Below are 24814 nucleotides of genomic sequence, written 5' to 3' on the forward strand. Positions count from 1 at the left end.
AATGGACTATATGCACGGAGCGTTCTTTAGAACTTCCGCATTAATATAAGCCAGCTCGAAAACTTCCGGTGAGATGTCATTTGCTGGTGTGTTGAGCATCAGTAGTGTAATACTTAGTTTATAATCAGAATATAGTCACTTAAATAGTCAGGCATAGCATTAATTTAGTTATTCAAACGTAAGACAGCTTCGAAAATAAATAAATAAAGACATACCTCAATGTTCCTCCTCGGCTAAATTCAATTCGACCATTAGTTTTCACACTTTTATGTGAAAAAAAGCTTCAAAAATTAAATATTTGTGCACTTTAGTTAGATTAATTGAATAAAATGTGTTTTCACAAGTGTGCTGAAATCATTGATCTTGCGCTGCTCTGACTGACATCTGCTGTGATTATAAAGGGAGAGCGCGGTGCTCGCTTTCTGTGTCATTCATTCACAATAAAAGTTATTGTTTTTCATAAGATTTTGTGAGTATTTCATACTTCACATTGACAAAATGTTTTTTCAAACCTAGTTATTTTATAATGTTTAATATTTAGTCAAAAACGAAGTGAAAAACGTTTAGAGGAAATGGCTGATATGTGCGCAAATAAATACTACTTTGCCGCCACCTGCTGGTTAAAGTGCTAATTACTGTCTTTTTTATTTTTAAATAAGTGTTTTTATCAAATGTTAAATTTCCTACATTTTTAAACGTTCGGTTTTAATCTCAGAAGGATGAACAAATTATGTTTGTGGTCATCGCATTAAAAATAACATTTAAAGTCCTGGGGAAAAAATGTGTGTGTGTGTGTGTGTGTGTGTGTCTAATTACAGACACAGCATTTTTAAACAGTCCCAATAGCTTCGTCTTTATTGCAATCAATAAAACTGGTTTATTGGCAAATTAGGTAAATGTAATAACTGCATTAAAATATAAATACAACATTAAAAGTCAACCATAGATGGTTTTGTGTCGATGTACAACGACTACAGAATGAACAGCTAACAGTTCACCAGAAGTGCCCAAGCTGGCTTAACGACAACCAGGAAGTAACCCGTGCATATAGTCCATTAACACTTTCGATGCCCAGAAAGGTACTAAAGACATATTTAAACAGATCATGTGACTACAGTGGTTCAACCTTAATGTTATGAAGTGACGATAATACTTTTTGTGCACCAAAAAAAACAAAATAACAACTTTATTCAACAATATCTAGTGATGGGTGATTTCAAAACACTGCTTCATGAAGCTTCGAAGCTTTTCGGATCTTTTGTTTCGCATCAGTGGTTCAGAGCGCGTATCAAACTGCCAAAGTCATGTGATTTCAGTAAACGAGGCTTCGTTATGTGATATGTGTTTCGAAATTTCAATGGTTCACCACTGTAGGGCCTGACTTTGGCAGTTTGAAACACGCTCCGAACCACTGATTTGAAACAAAAGATTCGTGAAGCTTCAAGAAGCAGTGTATGTCTTTAGTAGTTTTCTGGGCACTGAAAGTGTTAATTATCTTGCTGTCAATGCAGGCCTCACTGAGCCATCAGAGTTTATGAAAAATATCTTAATTTGTGTTCTGGAGATGAATGAATGTCTTACAGGTGTGGAACAGCATGAGGGCTTTTAATTAATGTAATTAATGACAGAATTTTCATTTTTGGGGGAACTAACCCTTTAACATGAGGTCACATTTACCGTTGCTCTGCAGAATTTCCAGTTATATCACTAGGAAATGGCATGATCTGACAATCCGCATGCAGATATTGCTCATGCTCAAGTTTGTCACACAAATCGACCCCGTTGATCAACAGAAAGCTGCCTTGTTTGAAACTAACTTCTGTGTGACTTTGTTGTGATCACACCTTTTTGGATCCCACTGTATATTTGTCAGATCATCTACTTGAGACTTGATTTGAAGGGGGTGATGGAGGAATAGGCTTCTACAAGTGAGATGTCTACATCAACTTGGGTTTCTTACCCCACATGCTTTGTTTCTTTGCATCTCTTTCAGAGTCTGCTTTAGGGGACACTATGGACAGACTCTCCCAGCACACCTCTTGCGAGCCTGTGCATAGTCTTCCCAGAGATGAGCTGGACCAGGACTACCTGGAGCCCAGTCTGGATCAGGACCTGGACCAAGATCATGAACAAGAAGTAGATCTGCAACTAGAGAGTGACTCCACTCCCTCTAAGACTATGGAGCTCAAGGTTCTGTGCACACAACCATATTTAGTGTCAGCTTATTCATTTAGTTGTGTTTTTCTCTTTTCTAATAATTCATACAAGTTTTCTTTGAGAAAGAAGCAGTTTTAAGTCCATACTGTCTTTGCGTTCTGGGTGGCAATATGCATATATTCTTCCTAGCAGATTCAATCAACTAGTTTCAAGAATTCCAATCACATTATTTTTAACTAACACTCCCCTTTGCTGTCCCTTCTAACTAAAAGCCTATCACTCCAAGGCCCTGTTTCCATCTGGTATTAAGATGCGTTTTGGTTGATCGGATCACAAGTGGACGGTGCTAAATAGGTGTAAAGAGGGTGTAAAACGTTTTGAGATTGTCCAATTTCGACCACTTCCAGAGGTAGCTGAAAATGCATTAGACCAGATTGCTTTCGTAGTGGAAACGCTCATGTGGTTGAATGCGTTCGAACAGCCACTAAAGACCGCCTACTCTCCACCTACTGACCTAACGCGTAAACATTATGGGAAGCGCACTAACCAGATGGGATTTAAACTTTATCAGCTGAAGACCCAAGTTTGTTTCCAAGCACAATATTCTCTCATCATTCCTGATTTCTAACACACACTAACAGCGTTTGGCTTGGTCTCGTGGCTTTCAGAGCAGAAATGAAATGCTAATTCTCTCTGTATATTTTTTCCGTCATCTCTGGGCACATTCATATGTGATTTGCGCAAGCTTATTTTGTCAATTAGATCGAAAGATCTGAAAAAAACACCCCCATACATTTACCTGCCCATAGACCCTCCCCTCGGAGAAATCAGGACAAAAGTGGCTGAAAGTGAACAAAAGAGACATTTCAAAACACCAGGTGTAAACGTGAATGTGTCTCCCTTGTCCATTTGTGATTCAGCCGACCAAAACGCATCTTAGCACCAGGTGGAAGAAGGCCCCAAACCTTTTTCTACCTATGGCTTTCTTCTCTGCCCCTGACTCAATCATAAATATATTTCTATGCCTGCCTATTTTGTTAACAATTCTTATGAATTTAACCTCTTATCAACCTCTCTACAAATCTGCCTGTACACTCACCTTCTTCTCCCTATTTGCTAACTTCCTCAGTCTAATTCAGATTCTGCACTGTTCTCCCTGCTTCTAACCCTTCACTGCTGTCCTCTAACTATCGCTTCTCTCTTCATCTTCTCGCGGACAGAGGGAGGAGGCAGGCTCTCCTGTAGACTCTAAGACGGAGGTATTTTTAGCGTGATTTATCTATCTGTGTGTCTAATTGTCTGTCTGTCATTGTCTCAATTGCACTCTAAATCTGCATACACACTGCTAGCATGGCTTTAGAGTGCCTCGAAAAAATAGCAACATGATTGCTATGTTGTTAGCCACAAGGCAGACCATGTAGTTTTCCAGCCTTCATGGCTTTTCTTGATAACCAGATGAGACCACTGTTCATAGCTGGATCATCTTGGCATAATGGTTATTTTTCAACTGCTTAAAGGAGAACTGAGATGGATAATGGACTTTGATTGTCGTTGTTCTTTTTTCCCGCTTAAAGTCAATTTGAAATCACTGCTGATTGTGTGTTATCTTAATGCACATTCCTGGTCTTATTGTGTGCAATTCAACCATGCACGTTATTCCAAAAAATCTTTGTGATCTTGTCAAATTTAAATAACGTCACCTGCCTGAAATTACTTTCCTTTTGTCACCAGTTCTAGCAGAAAAAACAATGGTAACTGATCACCAAATAGCAATTTAGGCATTGTTTTAGGCCACTGTTGTACAGAATGCAGCCTTTCTAAAATCTTACTAATATTTAAAGGATTAGTTCACTTTCAAATGAAAATTAGCCCAAGCTTTACTCACCCTCAAGCCACCCTAGGTGTATATGACTTTCTTCTTTCTGATGAACATAATCAAAAACATTTTAATAAATATCCTGATGCATCTGAACTTTATAATGGCAGTGAATGGGATCCACATCAATCCATCATAAACGTACTCCATACGGCTCCGGGGGTTAATAAAGGCCTGCTGAAGAGAAGCGTTTGTATAAAAATGTTTCCATATTTAAGCAAGTTATTAAGTCAAATATCCAGCTTCTGCCAGAACGCCTTCCGTATTCAAATTATGTAAAAAAACGGAACTGTCGCCGCGTTAGTTCCATAAGTTGAATAGGGAAGGTGTAGGACATACAGAGTAAGCATTTTGAAGAATACGAAAGGCGGTCTGGCGGAAGCACTTGCAAGGTGAGCATTTGTGTTTATAAAGCATATACATTTAGATAAGACCCTTATTCCTCGTCTGGTATTGTTTAAAGTCCTTTGAAGCTGCACTGAAACTGTCATTTTGACCTTCAACCGTTTGGGGTCTGTTGAAGTCCACTATAAGGAGAATAATCCTGGAATGTTTTCATCAAAAACCTTAATTTCTTTTCGACTGAAGAAAGAAAGAAAGTGATGGACATCTTAGATGACATGGGGGTGAGTAAATTACCAGAACATTTTAATTTGAAAGTGAACTAATCCTTTAATGCAACAATTTAATGCCAATTAACATTAATATAATGGCAAATAAGAGGTCCAAAACTAACCACATGTAATGTAGGGCTACACTATATAAAACTGTTTGTGTTTTAGAATGGCCCGCTTTTCATTTTGCATGAAGATTTTTCTGTGCACATGTGCAAATTGTACAAAATTATTAGAGAATGAGTCCCATTTTCCCCATCTGTTTTCATTAATCAGAATATTACAGTACACTCTTTTTTTTAAGTAAGGAGGAGCTCAGGGACATTCTCCAGAAACAGAGCTTACGTTTTGCCATACTGCTAGATTAGTCTAGTCTTAGCAAGTTGACTTAGACTATTTGCAGAACAGTTCATGTATTGATTTGTTCTGGAGAGGTTTTGTAGAGATTAGGGATGTCATTGGTGTATCGCTTATCCATGCTCACAGATAATTTCCAGTACATACCAGTCTGCACCTCATATGTATGAATAATGCAAAGAAAGATCAGGAGATTTGTGTCACTGAACTGGATGCCATTGTTGCTCAATAGATGTGTGACTAAGAAAATTCTCTGACACTGTATCCGAGGCAGTGGCACAACCTCTTCAGTCTCTGTACTTCCATGGCTAACATCAACGTCTGTATGAGAGTTCCTCTCTCTGTTTGGCTGCCTGCTTTATGAATTCAACCATGCTCTGCCTCTCTGTCTCCACTACCTCACTTTGCCTCTGCCTCCGTTCCTTGGCTTGCACCACCATACCCCTTCCCCAACCACCCCTTTATCCCAGTCGGACCAGGACTTGGCCCCACGTCCTAAACAGGAGGTACTGTTTCTCATCGATCAACTGCCTGAGCATTCACTCTCTGTGTTGTAGTTTTTCTTTCTGTAATTGTCTTCTAGTGGAAATGACAGAAAACTGAGCCAAGGTGGCACTTCATCTGACATCTGTTATCTACACCAGCATGTTTCATGTTTTATGTGCTGCTTTGTTGTCTTAAATGTTGAAGAAAAGATGTAGTGATTATTTTTTGGCATAAAGAAGAGGGCCAAACTATTACGACAGGCGTTCAATTTGTCAATCTGCTGGCATCACAATATTTACTATTCACAGAATATTAGGGCAGGGGTCTCCAACCCTACTCCTGGAGAGCTACTTTACTGCAGACTTCAGTTCCAACCCTGCTCCAACACACTTGTCTGTAATTATTAACTAGACCTGAACACCCTGATTAACTGGTTGAGGCGTGTTTGATTAGGGATGGAACTGATCTCTACAGAATGGTAGCTCTCAAGGAGCATGGTTGGAGACCCCTGTTTTAGAGTGTTAGAGTAAAATGTTTTGACTTCCCTTGAAAAACAGGAAAATCTAAAGTGATTGAATGGGTACCTTTATTCATACTTCGTTCATGCACTTCAGTGGCATTTCATATAGGTTTATTAGAGTTTTATATTATTTCAACATGCATTTCAAAGCTATTCATTTGTTTTAAGAACAGAACTACACTTAAGATTCTCATGGGCATATGCCTGATGTTTGCATTTGTGTTTTTACTGTATGTACTTACCTCAGTTAGATAAACATTTTTTTTAAACAGCTGTGCAGGTCTCCAGAAAAACCTTCACTTAAGTAATTGCTAGAGGTAAGTGGTTCAACCGATTGACCTGTTTGTTTTATAGCAGTTCCTGGATAAACCAGAGGACGTGTTGCAAAAACATCAAGCCAGCATCAATGAGCTGAAAAGAGCGCTGAGAGAGCCCAACAGCAAACTGGTCCACAGAGAGAAACGTCTCTCTGGAGCTTCATCCGGTAGCACTCCGGAGAAAAAATCTGTGAGTAATTGGAACCTGCAAAAGGATTGTATTGTGGGGCGACTTTTTAAAAAGCAAGATGCTAAAAAAAAATAGTGTTATTTTGATCTAATACTGCTGTAACGTTCCTGATGAGGATTATTCAGATTTATGTCAGTACCGGTCTTAGATTTAGTGCCAAATGCTTGATTTGTTATTCATGCACTCTTTTTTATGTGACTAATCTCTCTTTAAGTGGATGCTGTTGAACCATTTCATGTCATGCCTCTGGTCAAGAGCTAGCAGCAATTTTGAACTTTAATAGAATCTGGCTGGAGTGGTTTATTTGAACACAGCATGAATTCCTTTTCTTTAATTAGTTGTTATAAAGACAATGATATTGCTTGATAATAAAAGCAAATGGCATTTTAAGTACTTGTGTACATAAATGTCTCCCTTTTGTTTAACTTCAAAACATCCATCCAACATTTTACATTAAGTTTGATAACATGAATTTTACCTCCTCAGATCAAAAATTGTTGTTTTGTCTTATCTTGCGTCATAAGTTTTTGTCAGATTCATATTGCAAAGATACAAGTAATGCGCTATACAAGTAACAGTAGAGGGAGTGTTGGCACTGACAGGCCATTGAAACTGTTCACTCTATTGATATATAGGCCTCAGAGGAGTCCCTATTGATTGAGAAGCAAGATGGTTGTCAAAGAGACCTGCCCCTCAGTAAAAAAGACGAAAAGAGCAGGAGTCCTAGAGTAGCTTCATTAGCCACTGGATTCAACAGAGAGACAGAAGACAGAATGAAAGAAAAAGCCATCACCACACACAGTGAAATGAGAGAAAAACAAAATGTAGTAAAAAGGACCTTAACAGAAACCATCCTATCACCAGAGAAGCCCCTGAGAAATCGTGCTAAAAGCCCTGCTTTAAGGCACAACCATTTCCAGGGAGCCGGTTCTTTGGAGGAGAAAGCATATGATAATGGGCACCCGCAGGACAGATCTTTGTCAGAGAATGTCATTCATACAAATGGATGCGAAGAATATGCAACAGAGAGACTCTGGGGCGATAAAAAGTACATAACCTATAGAGAAGATGAGACCATGAATCAAGACTTAGCAAGGCATGTAGAGAGAAGCTTTGGAGAGGCTTCTCCCAATGCAGCCATAGACAAATATATGAGAGATCGATATAATGAAAGCCGATGGGAGAGACAATCCTGTGAAAAAGAATCCGAGAACACCAGAGCTACCTTACAGAAGCAAACATCTAAACCAGATCCTAAAGGTAAAGGCTCAACAATCCAGAGACATGATTCTACTGCAAGCGACACATCACAGTCTGAGGTGAAACGAATTGTTCCACTGAAGCCCGAGAGGTCGAAGAAGTTGAAAGGCAGTAAAGGAGCCAAGCTGCAGGGACAACCAAGTGAGAAGAGCATTTCAGGATCATTTGATGAAAGTGAAGGGACCAAGTCTAAAGAAGAGCAAGTTGGGTTCGATAATGCCCTGGATGGCTTCTTTCAGCCCGGACATTCCGCCGCTTTAGAAAGCACTGGAACTTTTTCCAAGCAAGACTGGTTGAGTAATTGTCACAATAGGGAAGTCAGAGAATATAGCCGACAGTCTGTCCAAGACAGGCCCCAATTAAGAGATCTCAAGAACAGTGCAGACCACAGACTTAGTATCGAACAAGATCAGTTTCTTTTTGAAGATCCATTGTTTATGTTTGACTTTCCCACCAATTCAGCATTTCCAGCCTTTGACCAGATCCCCCCTTTATACCCACCTGTAAAATCCCAGAGGGCAAGAGATACACGTACCAAACCAATCACCAAAAGCGATTCTGGCAACAGTCTTCACAAGTGCTCCACCATGGAATCTTCCAAGAGGAAACCAGTGGTAACAACTGCTTGATAATCTGCTTGTCACTCACAGGAACTAAAGCATCGCATGAAACGGCACATCCATATCTATAGTTTTGCATTACGCACATGCCGGTAAAACATAAGAAACCTGTTTCTGAGGAGAGATGAGTAGAATAGTCAGTTTTTTGTCTAATCTTGCTATTGGCTGATAGAAGTATGAGATACTATAAGCGCTGTCTGATTGGATGAGGATGTGCCACTTTCTTTTCCTCTCCTTCCTCTGCACAGCTCAACATCTGCTTGCGCATTTGAGAAACACTTAGGATCTTCCACATAATCTCCATTGCTTAAGCTTCAGGCTTCCGTTCCACTAACTTTCCACCTGATGTGCGGTCTTTCCTTCCAACATTCTTTCTCTGGTTCCCTCTTACCAGGCATGTAGGGAATGGTTGTTGCAAGGAATCAAAGGCCTGTGCACCATACTGTTATGCTAAAGTGCCATTTTTGCAAACAAAAGGGCTTCTGCAAGACTTTCAAAAATGGCCATGGTACTGTTCATGAGAAGGGCTCTGAAAGTTGATTTAACAAGGAATGGTTTTAGAAGATAATATACCCAACTTCATTCTTAGGGATTTAGAATTTGTTCTTTGAGTTGGCTGTGAAAAAAATTGGTCAATATATTTTGCAACAAACTGCAGGGAACCTTGAGGGCTTTTTTATTTTATGCAAAAGCCCACACTGCAGTTTTCATACACAACTGTTGTCAAAGCAGATGCTACGTTAAAACGGAAATAAATTAAATCAAGAAAAAGTGCTGATGAAATGGTGTTCTGGCAGTAGAAAGACTTTGGACAAGAAGTGCCTGAGTAATAACCAGGCAAAACTGCTCTTTGAGTATCATGATGTCTAATATAGATATAATGTTCTGATTGATTAAAAGGCTCTTTAGTGGCACTTAGTGCAAAATTGCACCCAGCTGCCATAATATATTTTAACTTTCAATTGTTGTGGTGCAATGTACGCTCGTTCACACTGTTAAGACTTCTCATTTTTATCTGTGTCAGTCAGTGTATCCGATCAGTTCTATAAATGTCTGGTTGTTGGTTCAGGGCCTAGTCTGGGCTCCTTCCCTGTTATCTCAAATTTCAGTGCACTAACTTTGCATTGCTCTTCCTATTATTTCATCTCACATTCCAGGAGCCCCTTCCCACTCCAGCAATTCATGCGGAGCCTCAGGAGGAAGCGCAGGTGCCTCATTTTTCCACTCATCCACTGCTACCTCCTTGCTAAAAATCTTTGGCTTTCACATTTTTGTATACATAAGCACTACAAACTTCTGTCTTTTGCTTTCATCATCACAGCATGATTGCATGATCCAAACCATCCTACACAACAGTTCTACACAGAAATGTCATTTAATGCATCCCACCACATGCATTGATTCATTGGCACTGTTTAGCAAGTCCTAGGCTTGCCGCACTTAGCATGAACTTAACATGAAGTCATAAAAAATGTCTATAAAAATGTCCGACGGAGGAATAATATATGAAATACAAATACAGATGTGCAGTATTCTACCCTAGGGTGAACATTCTCTATCAGCATATTATTGTCTCAGTTTTTCCTCAGAGACATGTAACACTTCTGACATTTCAGAGTTACTAAACTAACCCCTGCATCCCTACTAGACTCTTTAACCATCAGTCACCACAATGTTGTCTCATTCTTGTCATGTGAAGAAGATGTAACATCCATTATGTTGCCTTGTTTTACCTGTCAGTCAACATTAGCTCTTGTAGCACAGCTGGTTCCTTGCACCAAGATCTCTTTTTGTGCTTCTTCAGAGAGAGCCCTGGGAGAGACGCTTGGGATCAGTATCGGAAGATGACCCTGACCCAGACACTCTGTACCTGAAGGAGACTCACCTGGGCATTGAGCGCAAATGCTCGAGTATCACTGTTAGCTCAACGTCTAGCCTGGAGGCTGAGGTGGACTTCACTGTGCTCATGGACTTCCAAACGGGTATTGAGGAATTTTCTAGAGGCATGACTGAGCTGGGGGAGAAAGACTTCTCGCCTGAGTTTGGCCTCTCTGACCGTCCCACCCATCCAGCCTTTATACTGGGAGCAGATCCTATCTACCTTCCAGAGGAGAGACATGTAGAAGTTCAGAGGCCCGTAGAGAAACCAAAGCCCGTTGTAGAACAGAAGCCACCGGAGGAACGTAAACCGGAGGTAGACAAGCATCCTTTCTCTTTTAGCAAAGTGGCTGGCTCACCCAATCACTGGTCACTAGAGTAAATGTGTAAATGTGCTGATGAATGCAATCACGTCCCATTTTTTTGTTTCTCGCGTTCTACAGGGCATCAAAGCAAAGCATGAAATTACATTGGAATTTGAGTTCATGATTGATGCTAATTCCATTCCATTTGATGCTGCCCTCCATAGTTCAGTCAGTCAGTTCAGGTTTGGTTTCTTTGATTTCAGAATTGTGTTATATTTTCCATTGCTTCTTATTCTTTTCTTTTGAACCATGACTCACCATATGCTGCAAAATTCATTTGATTGCCACTGTGTTTCTTAAACCTCATGATGATCACTCTCAGGTTTTGACTTGATCTGTTTCATTTCTTTCCCAAGCCTTTTGTACCTAAGAAAGCTCCACGGTCAGTGAAAGCAGCCCAAGCCCTGAGGAAAGACTCTACAGAACAAGCTAATGCCCAGTCCATGAGAAGGGAGAGTTCTGAATCGCCCCCAATCCATCCTCTAAGCAGAGAGAGCAGTGAAATCATTGCCTCCCAAGCTCTAAGGAAGACCGAGGTCAAGATCGAGACGCAGCCCAATGGCTCTGAGGTCACCACGACTATAATGGAGATTGCAGACCCGGTAAAGACCTTTTAGCTCATCATACATACTTTACTGGAGAAATGTCACTGTATGATAGGTTAGAGGAACATGCTGTGAAGACTGTGATTATGTCAATTATCATCAATTACATAAGTAAGTGTAATTACTTTCTATTATTACTTACCTGCACTGTGGTAGATCTCATCTGGATTGTAACTTCTCTGTTTGCTCTCTTAGGACCACGGTATTAGTGGTATGCGAGAGGCTGCATACTCTATGACAGAGAGAGTCTCTCCTGTAAGCATGTCCATTCATTCATCTGGTGAACTTGAGTTTCCAAACCCTCTTCTGTTTCTGCTTCTGCTCTGTCTTTCTGTCTGTTGCTTTTATTTCCAACTTTAGTTCCAGAGTTTGCTTCAGATGTCCTGCTTTATATGTGATGTATGAAAGTGCTACCTACAGTACAGTACCTTATTATAGTTTTCGTGCTTTGACAGGTGTTTATTTGATTATATTCTTGTACAGGTGAACTTGGGATCATTAGGTAGAGATGGCTCTCCTCTAATGGTTACTGAGAATGTAACATCAGCCACTACAACGCATGTTACAAAGGTATCTGAAACATGCTGTTAGCCTCTAGTTTAGAATAGGTCTTCTTGGAGGACTGAAAACGTGTCTTTTTGTTTTGTAGACAGTGAAAGGAGGCTACTCGGAGACAAGAATTGAAAAGAGGATTATCATTACTGGTGATGATGACGTCGATCAAGATCAGGTAGGTGCAGAAGGAACTAGGTCTGGGTATTTTTCAGTGCACTTTATCAATATATATAACTCTAGAAGGGTTAGTTCACTCAAAAATGTTGTCATCATTTACTCACACTCAGATTAGCCAAACCTATTCATAGTTTTTGTCCTGTGATTGTCACGGAGCCCTGGAGGGCAAAACACCCATGTAACTGCAGCACAATCCTGTCAATTTTCCATCTCAAAAAAAAAAATATGTGAACAAGATGCAAGTTTTGGGCACTTGTGATCCATATATAGCACCTGCAGTGATTTCAATCACTAAAAACAGAGGGACAATTTTTTAAAAAAGCTTACATGAAAAACACTAGGGCATGTATTGCACCAATAAGGATTAAATTAAGCAAAGTTTAACACTAATCAAAGATTTGCTGATCTGGGTTTTATTTTAAATCGAGTTGTGTTGCACCACTTAATTTTAAACACACATTAACTACAAATAAAGACTGTTAAAATTATTAAAGGGGTGATCAAGCAGTATATGCGGAGGGTGAACCGATGCCAGGCTAAAGAATCCTTACTGCAACCCACCCTTAAAGTGCCTTAATGTACTAAAACAGTGATATTAAAAGTTCAAGTTCAGGTTAACCCTTTTTGATGATGCATACTATATACAGGCAACCCGATGAGCCCAGAATATGAACGCAACGCATTTTCTTTATAATGGTTTTCGATGGAAAAAACGCTTAACGAGAAACCTCATGTTGCATTAAAATTCTGTGTTCATTTGTTTGCCTGGACAAAATATGCATAATCAATAAGGTGTAAACTGAAATTGGTCTTTTAAAGGTGCCCTAGAATCAAAATTTGAATTTACCTCGGCATAGTTGAATAACAAGAGTTCAGTACATGGAAATGACATACAGTGAGTTTCAAAACCCCTTGGCTTCCTCCTTCTTACATATGTAAATCTCATTTGTTTAAAAGACTTTCGGAAAACACGCGGATCTCAACATAACACTGACTGTTACATTACAGTCGGGATCATTAATATGTATGACCGCAATATTTGCATATATGCCAGCCCATGTTCAAGGCATTAGACAAGGAAAGGCAGTATTAATGTCTGGATCTGTGCACAGACAAGGTAAGCAAGCAAGAACAACAGCGAAAAATGGCAGATGGAGCGATAATAACTGACATGATCCATGATTACATGATATTTTTAGTGATATTTGTAAATTATCTTTCTAAATGTTTCGTTAGCATGTTGTTAATGTACTGTTAAATGTGGTTATAGTTACAATCGTTTCTTACTGTATTCACGGAGACGAGAGTCGTTGCTTATTTTCATTTTTAAACATTTGCAGTCTGTATAATTCATAAACACAACTTCATTTTTTATAAATCTCTCCAACAGTGTAGCATTAGCAGTTAGTCACAGAGCATAGCCTCAAACTCATACAGAATCAAACGTAAACATCAAAATAAATACTTTACTCACATAATTCGAAGCATGCATACAGCATATATGACGAACATCTTGTAAAGATCCATTTGAGGGTTATATTAGCTGTGTGAATTTTATAAATACACTGTAATATAGTCGAGAGCTCGTGTGGCAGGGAGCAGGCGAATTAAAGGGGCGGCGCTGCCAAAATCAGTGTATAGTTAATGATGCCCCAAAATAGGCAGTTAAAAAAATTTAAAAAAATCTATGGGGTATTTTGAGCTGAAACTTCACAGACACATTCAGGAGACACCTTAGACTTATAATACATCTTGTGAAAAAGCATTCTTGGGCACCTTTAATATCAGTCTTACTAAATTATATCTTACTACAAACATGGCGTTCCCCTCAGGGCGTGACGTCACGTGAGAGATTCTCCTTGTGAACGCACATTGGAGAGGATTTTATTTTATTTTTTTTCACACCCAAAGCAATCTCATTGCTTCATAAATTTTGAATTAAACTACTAGAGCCACATGTATGACTTTACGATGCTCTTTGACCTTTTTGGAACATGAAAGTTTTCATTATGTAGCTCTTTTCAGCAAATGGCAAGAATAAGTCCACCACTGCTCTTATCTTCTTGTCAGCCTTAACTTGACAAGCCTTTAAACTGTGCATCTAGCTTATTGGTTACTCATGTATGCAGTGGTTGTAGAATCCAGAATGATGGAACTTGGAGTTAACTTGACATTCTGTAGACGGCCGGTTGGAAACATTGCTTCTTCTAGTAGATGAATTCTCACTGTAACTCCCCCCAGTAATTTTACAAGCACAAGGATTCTTTGCCTGGCGATTTATTGACTATGAGGACAACCATCCAACTTTAAGATGCCGTGAGAGCTAAATACACAATAAATAAAGCTAAAATAAATAATATAAAGGACATGAAGAAATCAAATAAAATCAAATAAAAAACATTGTAAGCTTTTTAAACTTTAACAGCATAAGTACTACGGCTGGGGCAATAAATCGATTCATCTGAACCAGTGAAAACATCAGTTGGAACATCATGATAGTGAGTAAATGAAGACATATTTCATTTGTAGTGAAATAACCCTTTAAAGTCACCAATAAAAGTAGCAATTCTAATTTGTTATGAAGTGTTGCAGTTTTTATTATGAATGATTTATCTGTGCACATTGCTTTTTTTTTTTTTTTTTAATGAATGAGCCCTAATAATCATTAATCAGAAACATTAACTTCTGATGATCCTGACGATCCTTCCCCTCAAGCAATCTGTCAATCAAATGAGGTCGCAGATATTAGCAAACAATTCCCGATTGACAAAATCAGCATCCTCCTACATTTTTCTCATTTGAGAAACCGTTTCACTCTGACATATTTCGCAACAGGAAAGAAAAGACAACGGCAATTTCTGTTTCATACCAACTTTAAAGTGCAGATGAATTAGTCAGAAATCATATTACAATTACATTGGCTGCTTGTTTCCTCTTCTTTTCATTTGACCTGAAAAATAAATGACTTTTTCGCAAGGCGCTCGCCATGGCAATAAAAGAAGCCAAGCAACAGCACCCTGACATGTTGGTAACCAAGGCTGTAGTTGTCAGGGAAACAGAATCTTCCACTCAAGATCCACATGAGGAATTGAAGGTATTTGTCACCGCTAGCTCCTGCATGCACAATTAATCCATCCATTTCAAAAATGCTTATTATGGTTTCACTTCAGTGTTTATCTGTCATACTGAGCCTGCAAGTGTATAGCAGTTTGACAAGGGTGTAATGACATGTCAAAACCAGTTCAGTCAGCGCCGCGTGTTAACTCTAGGTGGACGGCGCTGACAAACAAACCGTGCAGTTATCAAAAATCTTTTGCAAGTCTGCTTGTTTCCAATCTTACAACAGCAATCCCTTATTGCCATCGAAGTAGATCTACTTTAATAAATGGTTGTATTACACGATCTGTTTATTTGTTTGCTTTGTTTCTCCATTAGTCCTGATCTCCTCAGTTCTCAGGACTTCAACGAGAAGCAACTGTTCCTCAGTGACTGCCAGTGGGTCGCCAACATCGACAGACCTCTTATGCTAAGCTTCTTGCTTCCACTTACAAAAACAACACTAACATTTACACATGCACACAAACACATGCTGCCTCCCAGACATCAGAACCAGTTCCTTCTCATGTAATTTCTATTTTGTGTCTTCATTCGCTGTGGTAATATGGACATGCTCGTTCAAGAGGCGCGCAGACTTCTCGGCTGAGGACCGTCTGGGAAGGACAGACTCAGCATCGCATCGATCAGGCGATTTAGCTGCCATTGTAGTCTCTTGCTTTTTCTTCACAAATGTGAAAACTAACCAAGCGTACAGCCCAATGCTAACATCAAGCATGAGGCACGGGGCTTTTTGATGAACATTGCTGAAGATTTAGCTTAGTGGATTGACAGTAGTGTCTATTGAGTAGTTTTTCTAGGGCTCATTGAGATATAACACTTTTTGCAAACACTGAACTGTAGGGAAAAGCCTAGATAGCGTACATACAGTATGTCGTGCTTCTCTGATCAACAAACATTATGTTGTTATTCTGAACCTCATCTGCATGTGGCAAAGCAGGGTTTAAAATGTTTTCATATACATCCAACTAACTAAAAACTCTGGTTCAGTGTCCTTACAAACCAGAGAGACTGTATTAAATAATGTATGATTGCCAGACCTTTTGACGGTCCTCTGAAAAGTATTTATTTCCATATTAGACATAATATGAGAATAGTGGACTTGCACATTTCCCCCTGGAAAAGATTTTTTTTTCTTTTCTCCCTCTCGGTAGTCATTACATATGCTATAGATATCATGAACAGAGAAAAATGAAACTTTTTCAAGGTACCAGTAGTCAAACTTTAGATTCAAAATATCCCCATATAACAGTTTTGAAATGCACAATACAAACAGTAACACGTTTGCTTGTTGAATGCTCTATTTCATTTTCCTACACGTGTTGTTAAACTGTGAAAAATGATTTGAAGTCCAAAGAAGCCAATCCCAATTTGAGTTCAGTACATGCTGACACAATTACATAATTATTTCATGTGTTATGTGCATGTGCATTTAGACTCGAAGCATTTGAAGAAAAATCAGATTATTGAGATCGCAGAAAACAATTTAGTATTATTTTCCAACAAGCTGATATTTAAGAAAACTCCCTACTGCTCTATACGTTCATGAAACTTCTGTGATTCTATTTTTTAAACTGTTCCTTCCCACACAATGCTGTGCCAATGAACTAATGATTTTAATCACTGTCGAAATGATTGCGATTTGTTAGATATGAAAACTTTTATGTGTAACTGTCATGAGCCTGTGGTTTTCAGTGAAGCGTGACCCTTGAGCCATGATTCCCTTTACAAACGTTTCCTCTGTGAAAGCAGTAGAAATCCTGGAAAGGACGTGTATGTGTTCTAGTATTGAATGGATGAATGAGCTTTGAATTGTGTGTATTGCCAAATGAAAAACATAGCATACTTTATATTAGGATGAGAGAAGTCCAGGATAGAGTCTTAATAACCTTTGCTAACATGGTCAAGGCTTGTTGTTGTGTAACTAATGCATTTGTTCAGGACTGTGCACTATGTGAAAATTATAACACTTCAAACAACCTGCAGGTATCAGAAGGGAAATTTGTATACTTCCAACTTGTACAGTTACTGATTTTTGAGGACACGAGAGCTGTTCTTGAATATAAAGAAAAGAAGTGCCATGCGAAGGCTGATAGATGGATTCCAAATCAACCACAGCGTTCTTTCGCCAGCCCATCTGCTAAGCCTAACGTCCTTGTTTATGCTGTACATGTTGCACTGAAGATTTGAACTTTGAGGAAAACGAGTAAAGCTTAGAAAACTACTTTAAGAATTGGTTCCCCTCAGATTCCACCTGCAGACACTTCTGTTTACATGGCTATCCTCTCTACTTTCTACTGCTTGGTTTTGTGTGTTTGCTGTACAGTGTTCGAAATAAATAAGAACCATCCATGTGGTCAAGTTTGCTATTTTGTGCTTCTGAGTTCAATAAAAAGCAGATACACTGTGAATTCTGTATTACCCTATCGGTTTAAGTACAAACGTTTCTAATTTTGTTCAAGAAATGTTGCATTACCTCTATTCCACTGCCCTCTTGTGGTCTACTGAAGCACGTGCTCCAAATATGACAAATATGTACATGTACGGTATCACGTTTTTCATAGTTTTATTGTTTATCAACATCATTATGGTTAAAAAGTGACGCTTATGCTGCTATTATGATATTGACCCGGTTAAACTTAAAAATAAGTTTTTAAGGAACAGTAAACAAAATGGTCATCAAACAGCTAAATTCGCCGTTCTAAATTACTTACATTATTGATGCAGATTCGACGAGTCGAGAGGTCCAGCTTCACTTTAAGGTTCATTTGTCAACTTTTTTTTCTCCCCATAGTTATTTTGAGCAATCCCACAGAAAAAATATTAAAGGATTAGTTCACTTTCAAATTAAAATTTCCTGCTAATTCCAAGATGATCATGTCTTTCTTTCTTCAGTCGAAAAGAAATTAAGGTTTTTCAACATTCCAGATTTTTTCTCCATATAGCGGACTTTACTGGAGCCCAAACGGTTAAAGGTCAAAATTACAGTTTCATTGCAGCTTCAAAACGTTCTACATGATCCCAGACGAGGAATAAGGGTCTTATCTAGAGAAACCGTCACTCATTTTCTAAAAAAAAAAAATATATATATATATATATAAGTTTTAACAATGAATGCTCATCTTGCGGTGCGTTCCAAACGGGATGAATCACCCTCCGAAGGGCACTTCGGAGTGGAAATAATCATGGCCGCCAAATTGAAGGGTCGTTCCAAACCGAAGCTCAAAACTGGCCACTTCAAAGGGCCCTTCGGACAACTGATGGACACTTTGGGCCCCCATGATCCTTTGCACAGGGAAGTTGTTTGACATCACAGAATAGGTACAGGAGGCTCAGAGTTCAATTTTAACTATAAATGTATTAACAGTATTTTTCTATACTACAGTAATATTTATACGAGTTAGATTTGGTACATTATTATGCTCAAAATGACATTGTACTTCAACAAAAATACTTTACAGCTTCCTTTATCAGTCCATTCAAATGTTTCAAATACATATACAATATGGTGTGATAAACCTAAATAAATAAACTAACGCTAAACAAAGGGCGCAGCTTGCACAATTTACTCCTCCTTGATTGTCTCGTTAAGATGACTCAGAAGTGTGTTTCCAAAAGAAGAGTTTTACACCCTTCATCCCTTCGAAGCTCTCACTCCGGAGGGTAAACCCTTTGAAGGGATTAGGGATGAGCCCTTCCGAATGGAACGCAGGGTTGAACTAGCTCTCTTCTTCTCTATTTGAATTCCAGCAGTGTAGACGCTGCTAAGTGTATTACTGCCCTCCTCAGGTTAAAGTTCAAACTAATTGTTATATACTTGCACTAGCATATTGTATATGACAATTTAGTTCAAACTTTGACCTGTGGAGGGCAGTAATACACTTAGCAGTGTCAACACTGCTGGAATTCAAATAGAGAAGAAGAAGAGAGCTAGATCAAAATGAGCATTTATGGTTAAAACTTATAAAATAAAAAAATAGAAAATGAGCGATGGTTTCTCTAGGTAAGACCTTTATTTCTCATCTGGGATCGCTGTAAACTGTAATTTTGAGCTTCAACCCTTTGGGCTCCATTGAAATCCACTATATGGAGAATAATCCTGGAATGTTTTCATCAAAAACCTTAATTTCTTTTCGACTGAAGAAAGAAAGACATGGACATCTTGGATGACATGGGGGTGAGTAAATTATCAGGAAAATTTAATTTGAAAGTGAACTAATCCTTTAAATCAATCTGGCAGAGTGGTTACCTTTTCCCGCTTCCAATTCGCGAGCTTGTGACCAGCAGGGCGCGCGCAGATGACTCAAACAGAAATTAGGCTTTCAAAGGTAATACGCTTGTTTTACTTTATGATAAATTAGACCTTTTTAAACTTACATAATGCAACAACATTAAGTTGAAGGTTACCAACAGCTAAGCTGGAAGCAAGCAAACAAATCAAGCCTACTTGAGAGCTATCTTTTCTGGCATTAGCCTCACTTGTTAACAGCAGTTCAATAATTGGTGCTTAGGAGAGAGTGGGGAAAAATGAGCCAGTGGGCAAGTTGACCCACCCCCTGTATCTTGGCAACCATACCATTTTATGGTCATGTGACCATATATTTTAGAACCACCCATCATTTCTGCCAGACTGTGAAAAGCACATGGAAGGAGTGGCACAAGGAGAAGCACATGGGAGGAATGGAAGTCGCTTATTTACTTTAAAAACTGTTTTTTAGCTTGTCAAAGTAAAATTTGAACATAACGGATGTAATGGCTGTTTCATCAAAGCAAATTTGTCCAGGTCTAAAACTATTTATGATGCATATTGGTGATTTAGCAGCATATAAAACCAAGTCATTTAGCTAAATATTATTCTGAATTGGTAAGCTAGCTTTTCCTAAAATGGCAACTATGGGGCAAAGTGAGCCAAATGCTGTGGGGTAAATTGAGCCAGTGTTTTAACTTACCCCACCAAAAGTTTAATCATATATATCTTTCCACCAGTAGTCTCTAATGGCCTAACATGGTCGACACTGCAGAAAAAACTACCATGTCAAGAACCTTTTGAATAAAATGGATAGTTTCAGTGAGATTTATTCATTCTTATTTAGTTTTTATTTAATTTTACTCAACTAACTCTCTGTTTAGTCTGTTTATGGGAAGGTTACATCTTTGATCTTCAACATATTGTTTCATAATTTAAAACAATTAAACATACTGAAATTTCAACTTCATTTGGCTGGTTTTATGTTGTTTAATTTAGCTTTAAAAAAGAAATATTTGTAATATATTTTTACAAAGAATATTAGTAAAAGGAAATTTGATTATTAAAATAGTTTTTAAAACAGGTACATTATCTTTAAAATTTCACATGGGTTTGATTCAGATTCGGTTAGATGGTCAGTTTACACCCACCTAATGACTTGGCTCAACTTACCCCTAACCTGGGGTAAATTGAGCCAGAGGAACACTTTTTTTATAAGAAGCCATATTTTTAGAATCTTTTGTCATAGATGTATTCTGAACATTTAAAATACATAAGTATACATAAGTAAAAAATGGCTCATCTTACCCCACTCTCCCCTATAGGAATACTCAGGATAAAATACAATGTAAATGTGCACACTGCCTGACTGATTGACGCCTGAAACATTTTTCATAAAGAGAAAATGTCTAATAGCATGGGCAAGTGAGTAGCATTGCGTTGGTCATGTGATCTTAAACTGCATCATACAATTAATCAGCTTTCTTTAAATTAGTTTTTGCATAGACACGGTTGGTCTCTCACACTCTGACGTTTACACTTGTGGGGAAGTCAACATTATTTTCTGTGGTAACCAACAGCTGGATTAATGGATTAAAGAAAAAGAACAAAAGAAAATTGGTAAAAATGTAGGGTAGTGACTTGATTCTGTTGATGGGTTGTTAATTAAATGAGCTTGCAGTTGATTGCAAGAAAGGGCCAGAGTTTAAGCAGACTATTTGACTGGAGAAGTCTCGCATACATCACCAGAAGCTTGAGTTATGACATTTTGATTAAGAATTACGAGGTCAAGTTAAAAAATGAAACTCATGTACAGTCAGATGAAACACAAAAAGATGAATAACAACATGCATTTAGAAATTAGTGAATTTCATTTCATGCCAGCTCCTTCACTTTCTAAAACATGCTACCTGTCTTTGTATAGTTAATTAGCCAGAGCTTGATGTTTCAATTCTGTATTTTAATAATTAAATTGGGCATGTTTAAGCTCATTCTCAAAATAATATTAATAATAAAAACTATAATAAAACGTTTCCACCACTTTTTGCATCCCTAAAGGTATTAAAGGGTTAGTTCACCCAAAAAAGAAAATTCTGTCATTAATTACTCAACCTCATGCTGTTCCACCCCCAAAAGACTTTTGTTCATCTTCAGAACACAAATTAAGATATTTTTGATGAAATCCAAGAGGTATATAACTCGTCCATAGACAGCAAAACACTTTCAAGGTCCAGAAAGCTGCAAAAGACATTCCTAAAACAATCGACGTGACTGCAGTGGTTCAACCTCAATGTTATGAAGGGACAAGAATACTTTTTGTGCACAAAAACAAAACAAAAATAACATCTTCCTTCAGCAATATCTCTTCTGTGTCATTCTCATATGCTGTTTACGTTCAGCGCTTCTAGGTTCTACATCAGAACGCCGGCTCATTATTGGCCGGCTCCTGCGTCAGCATCACACGAATGCTGCGCTGCTCACGTGTACAGCCTCTGCCAAAACTGACATGGCATTCGGATGTAGAAGCTGGAAGTGCTGTCCTTATTTTTGTTTTACACAAAAGGTATTCTCATTGCTTCATAATGTCAAGGTTGAACCACTGCAGTCACATTGACTGTTTTAACAATGTCTTTAGTACCTTTCTGGACCTTGAAAGTGTTTTGCTGTCTATGGACGAGTTATATACCTCTCGGATTTCATCAAAAATATCTTAATTTGTGTTCTGAAGATTAATGAAGGTCTAACGGGTGAGTAATTAATGACAGAATTTTCATGTTTGGGTGAACTAACCCCCCTTTAAATTTGAATTCTACAACAGTCGAAATTATGATGACTTACAAATATCTTGAGAACATTAGCCTACTTGGGTTCCTTCATTTATTAAAAGCAGACAGTCCATTCAAATACTGTATTTCAAGCCACTACAGAGCCAGTTCATGCTAAACAGCTTGAAAATGGAAAGTAAGCATTATGTCCTAGGTATTTCAATGATCACAGCTATTACCTATAGAAAGCACCTTGACGGAAAATGAAAAGCTGGTCTTTTACAATCAAAATATTATCTGTTATACATCATCAAATAATGGAACTGTAAAAGAACAAACTAAACAAGAAAAGAAATCAAGACAACTATTTAAGGCTGTTCTGGTCCTGAGGATATTTTACATACTGTACCGTTTCTCATTAAAGAGGCACACACACTAACAAAACAAAGATCTCAGTGCACGACTGAAGGAACAACCAGCTCGAGCAGCCAGTGAGCTCTTTTACTGTATAGGTAAGGCCAGCAGCATTAGCTTCGTCTTTCAAACAGACAGGGGGCATGTCAACACCGGGGGACTGTAAACTCTGTCTGATTTGAGGACGGCTAATTTAATGGATTGATGTTCTTTGAATGAAAGTGTCTGTGAGGTATGGCAGAAGGGATTCTGTTTAAAGGAGTTCATTAGTCTCAAGGTTCCCATGAAAAAGGCATTTGTGTGGTTCTCCACTGCCAACCGTCTAATGGATGAATATGGATTCATCTTGACTGAACGGATGTCCTTGTATGCGAATCCCTAAGCGTGAACTGGATGTCATTTTATGCCCTTAAATACCCAGTTTCTGGTTGGAAACCACGTGGTCTGTCGATACATTTCTCCAAAAACAATGAGACAGCTCTTACTCCACTGTCTCGACAACTTTGGTGTCAGTGATCGAAACCAGGTTAGCAAACTTCCTCTTTTAAAAAAGCCAGAGGAAAACTTTCTGTCCGAAGATTCTTGTTTGTAAAACATTCTGCAAAAAGACAAGCGGATCCACTTGTAGATGTCTGTACAGTTCAGTTCATCTGTCATAAGAAAGTCCTGACCGTACAGTAGAGTATTAGTGTAATGAGTTGTGGTAGTGCTTTCCTCTCTGGGGCAAATCCAACTGCAAATAAATAAATGATTAGAGTGAATAAACAAGATTTTTACCGTTTCTGATAAGTATTTTTCATTTGTTTATAATTTATAAAATGACTACAAAATACATGATTGACGTGACAGGCTGAAAATCATAAACCACGTTCAGCATATTGAGGAATATTAATTATGAATGCCACAAGGGTCATAAATTCAGACCTGCTATCCTGGGTATGGTGATCTGTTTGCTGCTGCTCCCCTCCCCACCTTCGCTGACTGGTTTAATCTGGATGATGTAATCCTCATCCACAGGCAGAGAGAGCTCAAGTGATGTGCTGTTAGTCTCCACCACGCTGGGCCGGCTCTGTCTGCTTTGCTTGTACATGACCTTCAAAACAAACACAGATGCTTATAGTAAGGTACAAGAGTCTGAACTGAGAAATCAAATTTTCCTTGAGCTTTTGATATATAAGAGCTCATCATACTATAAGAATATCCTGTAAGTTTTAGAGCTGAAAACGTCCTTGTTAGTCCAATAAAAGCTTTAAAGGGATAGTTCACCCAAAAATGAAAATTTGATGTTTATCTGCTTACCCCCAGGGCATCCAAGATGTAGATGACTTTTTTTCTTCAGTCGAACGCAAATTATGATTTTGAACTGCAACCGCTGCCGTCTGTCAGTCAAATAATAGCAGTGATTGGGAACTTGAACAATAAGAGTCGAAAAAACCTCCATAGACAAATCCAAATGAAACCCTGCGGCTCGTGACGACACACTGATGTCCTAAAACACGAAACGATCGGTTTGTGCGAGAAACCGAACAGTATTTATATAATTTTTTACCTCTAATACACCACTATGTCCAACTCCGTTCAGCTTCCGGTGAGTGAGGTCTGATCACGCTCTGACAACGGAAGTGATGTCTCGCGCTCATTGAAGTATATGGGCGAGACATCACTTCCGTCTTCAGAACGCGTTTTTTGACCTCACTAACAGGAAGCTGAACGAAGTTGGACATAGTGGTGTATTAGAGGTAAAAAATGATATAAATAATGTTCGGTTTCTCGCACAAACCGATTGTTTCGTGTCTTAGGACATTAATGTGTCGTCACGAGCCGCAGTTTTTAATTTTGATTTGTCTAAGCTTTTTTTTAGTTTTATTTTATAAAGTTTTAGTTTTAAAGTTTTATTTACTGTTATAGTTGAAGTTCCCATCTACTGCAATGATTTGACTGACAGACGGCAGCGGTTGCAGTTCAAAATCATAATTTGCGTTCGACTGAAGAAAAAAAGTCACCTACATCTTGGATGCACTGGGGGTAAGCAGATAAACATCAAATTTTCATTTTTGGGTGAACTATTCCTTTAACTGACACCAGACCCAGCAACGCGAGTTTATCAGTGACTGACGCGCAAAACTCCTGTTTTATTCAACGAATCTTTTAGTTATATCGTGTTTGCACTGTTAGTGAAGATGAAAGCACTTGTTAGTGTGCAGAAATTGAGTTGCAATGACGAGATCACTGCTTTCATGAGCTCAACAACATGTCTGTGTTCAACTACAATGTTCATCACTGCAACCTTTCATGCCA

At 38.5% G+C, this 24814-nt stretch overlaps 2 protein-coding genes across 2 annotated transcripts in view; one reads left to right on the plus strand and one right to left on the minus strand.

Moving 5' to 3' along the window:
• si:dkey-178k16.1 (band 4.1-like protein 1) overlaps positions 1-16032 on the plus strand; it is a 59073-nt gene extending 43041 nt beyond the window's left edge. The window contains exons 11-21 of the mRNA XM_067370455.1: positions 1994-2190; positions 3378-3416; positions 5475-5510; positions 6365-6517; positions 7153-8391; positions 10202-10591; positions 10997-11242; positions 11441-11518; positions 11726-11815; positions 11895-11975; positions 14955-16032. Of these exons, the coding sequence (XP_067226556.1) occupies positions 1994-2190; positions 3378-3416; positions 5475-5510; positions 6365-6517; positions 7153-8391; positions 10202-10591; positions 10997-11242; positions 11441-11518; positions 11726-11815; positions 11895-11975; positions 14955-15107 (2702 nt within the window). The 3' untranslated portion in view covers positions 15108-16032. The remainder of the gene's footprint in view (positions 1-1993; positions 2191-3377; positions 3417-5474; positions 5511-6364; positions 6518-7152; positions 8392-10201; positions 10592-10996; positions 11243-11440; positions 11519-11725; positions 11816-11894; positions 11976-14954) is intronic.
• A 6177-nt stretch (positions 16033-22209) lies between these two features.
• Positions 22210-24814, minus strand: part of cntn3a.1 (contactin 3a, tandem duplicate 1) — a 113481-nt gene continuing 110876 nt past the window's right edge. The window contains exons 22-23 of the mRNA XM_067371269.1: positions 23441-23609; positions 22210-23249 (exon numbers count right to left, since the gene is read on the minus strand). Of these exons, the coding sequence (XP_067227370.1) occupies positions 23170-23249; positions 23441-23609 (249 nt within the window). The 3' untranslated portion in view covers positions 22210-23169. The remainder of the gene's footprint in view (positions 23250-23440; positions 23610-24814) is intronic.

Source organism: Chanodichthys erythropterus, chromosome 20 (genome assembly GCF_024489055.1).
Source record: "Chanodichthys erythropterus isolate Z2021 chromosome 20, ASM2448905v1, whole genome shotgun sequence".
NCBI lineage: Eukaryota > Metazoa > Chordata > Actinopteri > Cypriniformes > Xenocyprididae > Chanodichthys > Chanodichthys erythropterus.